The 11,787-nt window shown below is 40.0% G+C and overlaps 1 protein-coding gene across 4 annotated transcripts in view; it reads right to left on the bottom strand.

The window, feature by feature from the left end:
- Window positions 1–2,977: 2,977 nt before the first annotated feature.
- The window catches only part of SLCO5A1 (solute carrier organic anion transporter family member 5A1), a 171,914-nt gene continuing 163,104 nt past the window's right edge, over window positions 2,978–11,787 (bottom strand). For 3 of the 4 annotated variants that reach the window (XM_060200476.1, XM_007527185.2, XM_007527192.2), the window contains one exon: window positions 2,978–10,089. In XM_060200476.1, coding sequence (XP_060056459.1) covers window positions 9,620–10,089 — 470 coding nt within the window. In that variant the 3' untranslated portion in view covers window positions 2,978–9,619. The remainder of the gene's footprint in view (window positions 10,090–11,787) is intronic. The other variant, XR_009552133.1, reaches the window with a different exon arrangement.

The following is an 11,787-nucleotide window of genomic DNA, read 5'->3' as shown; positions in this document are numbered from 1 at the left end:
CATTTCTTTTCTTTTCAAATAATATTTATTATTATTATTATTATTATTATTATTATTATTTACCTTCGGGGTTATTGCCGGGTCTCAGTGCTGGCGCTACGAGTTCACTGCTCCTGGAAGTCTTTTTTTTTCTTTCCCATTTTATTGGATAGGACAGAGAGAAATTGAGAGGGCAGGGGTAAATAGAGAGAGAGAAAAATAAACACCTGCAAAGATGTGGTAGTAGCACACCTGGTTGAGTGCACATGTTACAATGTGCAAGGACCCAGGTTCAAGCCTCGGATCCCCACCTGCAGGAGGAAAGCTTTGTAAGTACTGAAGCAGTGCCGCAGTGTCTCTTTTACTCTCCCTATCACCTCCTACCCTCTCGATTTCTGGCTGTCTCCATCCAATAAATTAGTATAGTATAGTATAGTATAGTATAGTATAGTATAGTATAAATAAGTAAATAAAGAAATAATGCTTTGCAGTTTGTAGAGCATCCCGCCTGCAAGTGAGGAACCTGGGGCTCAGCCCCGGATCCTTCTGCAGGTCCTTGTACTTAGTGCAAGGACCCATGTGCACTTAACCAGGTGTGCCACTGCAGGCCCCCTCCTTATTTCTTGAGAAAACTTTATTCATGAGAAATGATAGGAGAGAGAGAAAGAACCAGACGTCACTCTGGTACATGTGCTGCTGGGAATCGAACTCGTGCTTGAGAGTCCGAAGCCCTATCCACTGCGTCACCTCCCGGACCACGAGAAAACTTTTATTATGTGTCTATCTCAAAACCCCCTGTATTCAGAATATGTCTTCCTCTCTATGGAAAGTTTGGACTATCTAAGAAATCCCAAAGACATTGCTTTGCCTAAGATGCATATACACTTGGGAAGATGATAGATTGGAGGTGATTGCTTTTTGCATAAATAGTTCCTTTGATAACTGGTGTTTGCCCAAAAGTCAGCAAGTACAAATACAAACACATACTCCGCAGTAATTCATGTGTCTTGGGCCACTGTGACCCTTTAAGTGTGCAGGGTGGTAGCAATGGTAGTGGATGGCAGTGAGAACTGGAAATCAATTGCCCTGCTTTCCACCTATCTAATGCTCAAGACAGGCTTCTAAACATAGCCGTGTTACTTTTCAGTCCATGAGTCATGCAGCTATTTCCACGGCTCCTTTATCTCCTTCCGACTCTCACCCAGAGGTATTAGATGCCAGTGTGCTTACAAAGCTCAACTTTCTGTCAGAAGGAGCCTCAGTATCCAGTACAATGGATATACTCTGAGCACAGATTCTTCCTCTGGTCTGTTACTGCATCATTGATCAAGTTTTGATACTTGTTTGTGAGAGAGGGACAGAGAAAGGAGAGAGAGGGAGGGAGAGTTTCCTGCCTAGTTAAGCGCACATAGTCAGAAGCACAAGGGCCTAAGCAAGCTCCCAGCTCCCTACCTACTTGGGGAGTACAGAGAGGGGGACAAGCTTCACAAATCGTGAAGAAGGTCTGCCAGTGTCTTTCTCTCTCTCCCTCCTCTCTCAATTTCTCTCTGTCCTATCAAAAAAAAAAAGGCACCAAGCCCAGGTGATAATCCTGGAAGGAAAAAAGAGCACTACTCAACTCTGGCTTATGATGGTGCTGGGAGATAGAACCTGGGACCTTTGAAAGTCTCTTTGCATAACCATAATGCTGTCTCTTGACCAGACTTTTCTCTATCTCTCCCTCTTTCACCAGCTTTTAAAACAATGAGCTGGACTCATATGGAAATCATCTTTAACTTGTAACAGCCAACTGTGACAAAAACAAATGTTACCCAAATGTTCACCACTGGCTCCCCTACACTTCCAGAATTCCAGCAGTGTGGCAGGAAAATGTGACTGGCTCAAACCATGCTGTGTGAGATGTGTATTGCCAGGTAAAGGCTGAGAAAGAGAAAAGTCTCTTTGTCTTTTTCTAAGCTTTTCCTTGCCTTAGCAACCAAAATCTACATTGGGATTTTGGCTACATCTTTAAGATTGTGGGGGCTGGTGAGAGGGGAAGGGGGTGTTTGGAATGGAGCGGGTCTGGCACATGGGGCTATATGGGAAACGCCCACACAAGTATGCAATCCAGCTAAGTAAGTAAGACACTTAATGAAGTAATGAGGTCACTGAGCCTGGGAGATGATCACATTTTGGGGGGGGTGATTTAAGCAAATCTTTCTTTTAAATGTGTTATTTATCAGAGAGAGACAGGAATGAAGAGGGAATGAGGGAGCTAGGAAGGAAACTAGAAAAAGAGACACCTGTTTCTCCACTCTCGAAGATTTCCCCCTTGTGGATGGACCTGGGGCTTGAACCTGAGTCAGCTTAACTGGGTCTACCACACCTTGCTCTCAGTGATCATATTTTATGCATGCTTCATTCTATCCTGTCTGACATAAACTGTCTTTAAGCATATAATTCTGCAGTCTTGAAGTCTGGTTAAATTTAAATATAAGTGATAGACTGCTTAAAATCACTGTGTCTGGGGATCTGGGCGGTGGCATACCCTGTTGAGAGCACACAGGTTCAAGGCCCCACTCCCCACCTGCAAAGAGAATGCTTCATGATCAATGACGCAAGTCTTCAGGTGTTTCTCCCTCTCGGTCTCCATCTAGCCTCTCAATTTCTCTGTCTTATTAAAAGAAAAATATCCACCAGGAGCAATAGATTCATAGTGCTAGCACTGAGCACCAGTGATAATGCTGGTGGCAATAAATAAATAAATTAATTAATTAAAATTATATTTTGGTTAATTAACGGAAAATGTGGTGTTGCGAGTTCTTAAATTATAGTTCTTATAGTTATATTCAGATTCAAGTTAAAGCAAAATTATCACTGCCATTATTCTGAGTAAGTATTCTATTTAATTCAATCACACCTCTGTGTCTTTCATTGTGGGTAGGCAAGAGTTTACACTGGTGTCATTATTTCATCTCTTTAAAAAATAAAAATACAAAAAAAATGCTAGGAGACCAACTAGTTTTAATCCAACGCACTTTATTCTTTATTAACTTGTTTTCTTAATTTCCAATGATCAAGTATTCAAGATCTTGTAAACCAAAGTTTATTAGTACATTAACAATAGAATTCATTAAACATGAGAAAATCAATACATCTTTAAATTACATAATAGGTCTCCAAATAAATATTCCGTTTAAAATTCACAAAATCAAACTTCTTTATGAAACAAGTCAAAACAACCTTTCATCACAATCACACCTACACACACACACACACACACACACACACTCCACTAGGATCCTAATCCAGTTTATTTGACACAGTATTACATTTCTTAAAAGAATTAGAGACTGACCTTCCTGTTTCGTGCTTCTAAATTAACATTTGGGGTTTGGAGTAGAAGTATGTATTTTAAGAGAAATGCCCATGATAAACCTTACCAATTTTGTTATTCTTCCTTTCTAGAAACAGACTTAGACTTCTTTTGTTCATCCCTTTGGTTTGATATGTCCCTGCAGATGCACAGCTTCCAGTGCTACCTCTTCCTTCCACTTTAGCATGCAACAGAATACCAGAAAAAGACACCCTCAGAACTCCAATATTAAAAACACCTTCCACAGGTGTGAGGTGCTTTTATTTATTTATTTTTTTGGAGAAGAAATAAAAAAAGTATTATCTGAAATATTTTTCTCCTTTCTGAAATTATGCTTAGCATCTGGTTAGTCTTGATAAAATAAATATCAAAAGAGCTGATTTTTCCATAGAAAAAGTATTCCCCCTTACACTTCTCACTTTTGCAGCATAAAATTCATGGGTTAACTGTAGTAATGAAAGTAATGGGTGCTTTTTATCTGGGAAGTTTTCCAAGATTTCCAAAAATAGAACACATGCAGTCCCTTATAAATGAAACACTGTGAATTCAGTGGCGTGTTTTCATGGTAAGCATGCATCAAGTACACTTAGCACCAGGCTGTTTAAATGTTGCAAAAGCAACCCTAGTAAGCTTTGTTTGTTTGTTTTTCATATCTGACCCTTCCTAGGGCTGAACAGCAAATGAAGTGCTTAAAATAACTTCTTCAGACATTCACAAATCTGATTCCAATGCAGCAACAAGTCAGGGGTAGAGCAACAGACATCCTGGAAAGTGAGGAGGAGAGAAGACAGAAAACATAAAGTGCACAAGGCCACTCACTTCACCTGCCAGCCATGGCACTCACTCCCTTCCGTTCTATGAAAGGGGAAATGCAAATAAGAGTAAAGGCTACCTATGAGTCTGTGTAACCAAGGAAGCAAACCTGTGATGTAGGCGATTCTGGAATTGTAGTGATAACTTCTGCTACATAAGATTTCTTAGTCTGCGGCTATACGACAAGAGTGAAATTCGTGTTTCTGTATCATCTAGAACATTTTAAATTTGAACAAAATACAATTGATTATCACCCTAGGTGTGGGTTCTCTCACTACTTCAGAGTGTACTACAGAATTTCTACAAACTCGTCAGGTTCATTCAAACTATGATCTTCTCTTTGGAGCAAGGACAACTGATAAACAACCAGTTCCAGAGAGAGAGAGAGAAAGAGAGAGAGAGAGAGAGAGATTGATTCTAGCTGCAAATCCACCAAAGAATACTTGCTGGAATTACAGGCTAAGAAACATCTGAAAATTTCCTGGTGATTGGTGTCAATATGGGATTGCCATGCCCTTCATTGAACTCTCCTCCAGGTTAGCAGTCTTCTCTGAAAGCTTACATTTCCAAATGCAGGCTACAATGTATGATTATAGCTACTCAAGGTAACAATAGCTCAGAGGTATGGTATGTGAAACATAACCTTTATATATGTTTATTTAAGATGTAACAGCAAATGTTCATCTAAAAGTTTCTATTAGGAAACTTCAGTGGTTATTTAAGAAAAAAAAAATTAAGGCCAAAGAGCTCACCAGGTAGTGCTTTGTTACACACTTGACCAAGGTTTGAACCCAGCACTACACTACAGGCTCTGTGGCACCAGATGAAGCTCTAATCTTTGATCTGTGTCGCTTGCTGTAGTGGCGGCGGTGGGACGCAGAAAAAGGAGGTTTGGAGAAGAAAGGGAACACAATCCTTTATTGTTGGGTCAGACGGGTGGTTCAGGCCACTTGGAGCCAGCCAAAATGGCCACCTCCTGCTATGCCCCACACCCTTTCCTCACTGAGCGAGGGGCAGAAGAAGAAGGGCTTTTATGGGAATAGCTCTTGTGAGAATGAGAAGGGGGAGGAGTAACCATAGCACTCCAGGGTAGGATAATAACTTTCGTGGGAATGGGAAGGGGGAGGAGTAACCAAAGCACTCCAACTATCCCGGGGAATTGACAATACCCTGAGGGCACAACATGGTGGAACAGGCACTCCGAGGGAACTCTCAACTCCCAACTCTCGAGGGAACTAGCAATAGCATGAGGGGACAACATGGCAGATGTGACTGCATCTACACAATTTCCCAGCAGATCTGGGGTGGCTCTGTCTCTATTATCTATCCCCGTATCTCTTTCTGAAAGGAAAAAAGAGAGAGACCTGGAGAGATCTTTGTTCTAAAAAAAAAAAAAAAAAAAAAACTATGAAAATATTAACATCTTTTAAAGGGGGATAAATAAAACATACACAGGAAATCCCCAAAGCTCAGATTCAACAAATCTGAACCCCCATTTCTTATGCTGCATTTCAGAAACTCTACTGACACTGAATGTTAACACCCAAATCAGATTTGTTCTGTATTACATATGACTATAAAAAAAATCTGACATATGTTATGACAAACAATCTTGAATACAACACTTAGCTAGGTGAATGAAAATTTACTTTGAAATATCAACATTACATTTTATAGTCCCCACACTTTCCCCGCCATTTTATACAAAGAAATAATAATTCTCTACTCTTCAAGAATAGTAACACATTTTTTTTAAAAAAATGAAACACATTAATCTCACTATCTTAGAGTCACAGCAGGTCTTTGAAAACCAAAATTATTGTAGCACTATGTACTGTAAGAAGTAAATAAGCAATGGTGGTAGAGGGCCCTAGAAGTAAACTGTGCTGGCCACTCCGTAAAATCCTAAACAAATTACCTCTCTGACGCTCAGTTTCCATGATTTTTACAAGGGTAAAAGTAATTATCTTGCAAAATTTTTATGAGAGTTAAAACAAATGATGTCTATTAAATGTTCAGCTGAATGCTCGCACTCGGTCAACTCTCAACAAGCACTAAATTGTCCCATCACTAGTTCCCCACTTCCTCCTTGGTTCTGAATGCCTTTTGACTGTTTAGAAGAATTAAATCAATCTGTAGAACCTAAGCATTTCCTCGTGCTTGAGAATCCAGTGCTTTATCCACTGTGCCACCTCCCAGACCAAATATAAGCATTTCCTATAGATGACAATAACCCAAACAATGTACTACAACCATCCACCCACCACCAGGGAGTTTCAAACCTAATAGGCTCAACTCAAGGACATTATACTTGCATATTAAAGTCAATGAATGCATTAATCTACAGAGTTCATAAAAGAATGAAATTACCTTTCTCCAATACATATAATTAAAAGCTTATATACCTGGTGAGTGGCTATTAAAACTTGCAAGAGGAGCTGCGACTATAAAGTAAAATGACCAGTTTATTAACATACACACCCACCCACACACACACACACACACACACAAGCACCTCAAATACACAATTAGATGGCATAATCTACACAATGGTCACAAAGTTTAACTGTGTGACATTCCAATAATGACACTGGAACCCAAAGCATCTGGGAGACAACTCTTAATTAGTACTTATTCCCTAGTGTCAGTCTCCCATGACTTTTACTTGTTCTACATTCTCCAACAACATCTAAATGATACACCTGCCATTGATAAGTGTCAAATACTCAAGGAACTACAAAATTAACATTGCGGCACAGGTCAAGTTCCTTGGGTTCTGGCTAGTCATCTCAAAGGAGTACATGGGGTAACAGATGACAGCTGGATAAAATGCTCCATTGTTGACTGCTAAACCTACTGACTGTTCAGAGTAGAGACAGGGGAGCCTCTCTAATGACACCCATTGAGTCCATCGTTTGCCTAGACTGGGGTTCTGAGAATTACTCCTTTTCTAAATGTACTATCAAGAAGAGAGAAACTTTAAGCGTCAGAAAACATAATCTTAGCTACCAAAAACATCTATTCCATCCAAATTATCTTGATGCAGTATCTTAATAACAAAAGGCAGTGTCTATGAAAATATCACAGCTCCCCGACTTATATATCTTTAGTTACAACACAGAAGGAAATTTTCTCATATAGAAGATCAGATATTTCCAATAGAGGGAAATAGGCTTCAGAGTGCATAGTAAGTAGCAGTCAGTAATGCTCTCTGAAGAGCTTCACATACACCACTGTGGCCAAAGCTGGACAAACATCAGTACAATGACAGGCAACAGTGGTTCTTATGATTTAGATAAATAGGATCACTCAAAGGGAAGTTTCTATTCCCTGAGATCACTGACTCCAACCTTTATAGACTTAAGAGTTTTAACCCTTAGATAAACTTAAGTTGGTGGCAGGAGTCATGTGCAGACACCTATCAAGGGAAAGTGATTATACCAAGGTGTCAATAACTGTGTTACAAACCATTATTCCCCCAATACAATTATTTGTAAAAAAAAAAAAAAAGCTTTGAGACTCTCCACAAACTGTATGCAGCCAAGCAAGCTATTTAACCAATATTAAGCCCAGGTAGAAAGCAAAGTGGCCCTGTGCTCAGGAATATGCATGTGACTCCACCTGTCCAGCCAAGGAACAGTTATGTTGGTTTCATCCCCTCTATTGATGAGTATAACCCAATCAAAGAAAACCATCTACTAAAACAGCTTAGGCTCCCTGGCAGAAACAATTCACAATTATAATGAAATTTTGTCCTTCCGAGTTCTCTTAAGGCTGAGTTACCACAATTCTTTTTTTTTTTTTTATGAGCAGCCTGATCCCATAAGTTAATTTACTTTCAGGCCACAGTGCTATCAAGAGACAACCAGCTTAAGAACCATCATCGAGAAAGCTTTCTGTGTGGTGCCCAAGTCAGCACGATATGCTGAGAGGTATCAAAAAGAATGACGGATAGTGAATTCAAAGTGCATTCAGAAACAGAAAAGTTCTCTCTCAGAATTATTCTAGGAAAGTGACAGTAGGAAGGAATCAAGGAGATGCTTGCATTAATTCTAATTCTGATAAAATAGGATTGAGTATGATATAGCAGTTTATTCAGAATTATTTTCTAGGGCTGGTGAAAAGCTCACTTGGATAGTGTACTACTTTGCCATGTAAGCGACCCAAGTTCAAGTCCAACCCCCAGCGCATTGAAGGAAATATCAGCGTTATGATCTCTCACTCTCTCTATCTTACTGCTTGTCTGTCTCTATCATATATATGCTTTTCCCTCTAACATTCCTTAGATCATATTGTAGGTTCAGCTCTCAGATCTCCAGCCAGATATATTCAAAGTCATGTTTATATTCCCTGATAGAACTACTAGATTTCAGGAGTGCCCACGAGGCTTTTGAAAAAAGAAATAGAGAGAAAGAGAGAGAGAAGGGAAGGAAGGAAGGGAAGAGGGAGTGCTAGTGCTTCCAGGTACATAAGTAGAATTATCAGGTAAGACTCATTCTTCATTTTCTGAAATTTCCTTTTGCAACCATTTTGAGTATCAAAACTTTACAATTTTGAACCACTCTGATGTGGGCTCGGAATTTCTGCAGTAATTTTATTGGATGAGAAAGTCACCCGTTTCTTTCCTCACTGTGCATGTCAAATGACAAGTTCTAACCATGTTGCTAGCACACTAGTTTCAATGCCTCTTAAAAAGAAAAATACTGGAGTCTATATTCTCAAGCTATCCGATTTATGATTCAGCAGCCTCTTTAGCTATCCTATGACAGACATACTGAAAGAAAATATGTCTCATGAAACAAAATGGCCGTTCTTTGATCATGCGATGCATCTGGTTCTTTTGAAGCATCTGAAAATTTCCACCTGATTTATAATCATGCTATGGCTTAAAATGTTGTTAACAGTACTTTAGGGAAAGTTAAATTTCTTTGTTCAAAATCATATCTGGTTTAGTCTCTGAAAGCAAAGATAACATGCTGCTCTTACAGTTTCCCAAATTGCATAGTTGAGGCAAATTCATTTGTGCTTTGTAACAGAACTCACAGTAGGTGTTCCTATTTAAAAAAAAAATTTTTTAAAACCTTCCTTTATAACTGTAAAAAAAAAAAAATGATCAAGCTCACCTTGGTTTGGAGTGTATGCTAATATTTGCTGCCATTACCCTTCCGTGGTCTTGTTCACCATGTGCTGCACCCTTACACCCTATCTGAGCATGAGCACTAAATTATCCTAGCAGAAATGGCAGCACATCTATCTAAACTCCTCCTTCTTAGAGAGAAGGAAGAAAAGGCTCTCAGTCTTGTTGAGGTATCCAGCCCTCCGTCAACAGTGGCTGTGTATAATGAGTTTTGTTGGTTTGAGGGTTGTGTCTTTTCAAGGTTAAAAAAAGAAAGAAAGAAAAGAAGGCACGGTGTTTCTCAAGTCACCATATTCAACTCAACCAACAAAATGAAAGTCTTTCATCTTGAAGCTTTAGGAGGGAGGCGACATGGCAGCAGGACTTTCTTGGAGCCCTGGGTCTGGAGAAGAACTTATTGCTTCTGGGAAGGGCCCTGGATAGGTCTGCGCTGTGTATTGGATCCCTTTTTGCAGGCCAGTTTCTTCCTGAAATTCTCCCTGGGTGCTGAACACAGGGCATGACGCAGTCCGGGCATATTTACTGGCATTGTCGCTGTGGCCAACCCTCTCACTCACAGTGCTCAGGGGGAACTCTCTCCACCTCTGCCTCTGCAGTCCATCTTCCTTGTATTTAATGGAGTACCAAGCCAGAAAAATAAAAATAAAGCCAACAAATTTGAGACCGGCCGCCAAACCAAAATAGACAAAGCGAAAGGACGTCACGTTGTACTCCCAGCAGGAACCTTGCACGCCACATTCCTGCTGCCAAAGCATGCAGGTGGTGTCAATCACAGCGCCAAAGTAAATCGGAGTAGGAATGTATGCTGGAGGTGTCGAGGAAAAGAAAAGATACAGATAGTTAGCATATCTTACAAGACAAAGACAAATGAGTGAGTTCTTTGCTTTAAAATCAGAGCAAGGGAGAGAATTTCTAGTGTTCCTTCATTTTGGGGGGGGGGGTTGCAGGGTTATCACTGGGGCTCAGTTCCTGCACTACGAATTCACTGCTCCTGGTGGACATTTTTTTTCCCACTTTTTAAAAAATTGGACAGAACAGAGAGAAACTGAGAGAGGATGGAGGGATAAAGAGGGAGAATGAAAGATAGACACCTGCAGACTTATTTCACCACTTGTAAAGCATACCCCCTGCTGGTGGGGAGCTGGGTCCCTGCGCTTCGGACTGCACTTAACCGGGGACGCCACTGCTCCGCCCTGATTTTTTATTTTTTGTTGTTGTTGTTGTTCTTTTGTAAAACTATGCCATATCTTACAACACATTCACTATAAGAATATTCACTAAATCACAAAGTATTTTAAATCATGCAGCTCAAAATCTGTTACCGATTTTCAGGACCATAAAGATGCCCATTGCTAAAAATGCTTTAGAGGATTTTTTCAAATTAAAAACAGAATTCTGTTACTAAATACTCAGAAGGATATACCAGAATACTTTGTTGCCCACTAAAATTCAGCTCACTGAGTTCTTACATGCTAATCTGTATATACAAGAACAATATGAAGAAAGTTTTGTCTCCTGTAATCAAGAAACTACATCTAATGGCAATTGTACAAAGGCACTTGGAGTACGGAACTAATTATGCCATAAAATTTATCTTCAGAGCTTATGACAGATTTGTGGTCAGTAGCATTTCTGTTGTTGGAGAAATGACACAGACATTTCTTTTCGTCCATAAGAAAGAAATTCTGCCCAAGTAGACTGATTTCCTTGCATAATACTCCCTTCACTAAAAGGCATCTCCAACTTCCTCACTTTGTAATATTACCCCTCCTTTAAATTCTTAGCTCATTTCGATGCCTCTATAGGCCCAGAGCACTTCATACTGACCTCTGTCTTACCAACTTTCACATAGCATTTAAACTGCTTGCAAACCCACTACTCACAAGCCCCTTGATGGCAGGGCTCATAGGTTTTATTCTTTGATTCCAAGAACCTACTAGTTCAGCTCATAAATCTTCAATGAGTTTATAGAAGGAAGTTATAGGGAGGATGAAAGGAAGAACAGGGGAGGGAGGCAAGGAGAAAGGACAAGTAAGCTGATAATCCAAGAGTCAACAAAGGATACATTTGTAATTTTATTATTATTTTTTAAAGAATTTATTTATTTATGAGAAAGACAGGTGTGGAGAGAGAGAGAGAGAGAACCAGGTATCACTCTGGTACATGTGCTGCCAGGGATTGAACTCAGAACCTCATGATTGAGAATCCAATGCTTTATCCACTGTGTCACCTCCCGGAAGACATTATTATTATTATTGTTATTGTTATTGTTATTATTTTAACCAGAGCAGTGTTCAGCTTATGATGGTGCTGGGTATTGAAACTGGGACCATAAGCATAAAAATCTTTTGCATAGGGAGTCGGGCTGTAGCGCAGCGGGTTAAGCGCAGGTGGCGCAAAGCACAAGGACCGGCATAAGGATCCCGGTTCGAACCCCGGCTCCCCACCTGTAGGGGAGTCGCTTCAGAGGCGGTGAAGCAGGTCTGCAGGTGTCTATCTTTCT

Source organism: Erinaceus europaeus, chromosome 1 (assembly GCF_950295315.1).
Source record: "Erinaceus europaeus chromosome 1, mEriEur2.1, whole genome shotgun sequence".
Classification (NCBI taxonomy): domain Eukaryota; kingdom Metazoa; phylum Chordata; class Mammalia; order Eulipotyphla; family Erinaceidae; genus Erinaceus; species Erinaceus europaeus.
This window is presented reverse-complemented; position numbering and strand designations above follow the sequence as displayed.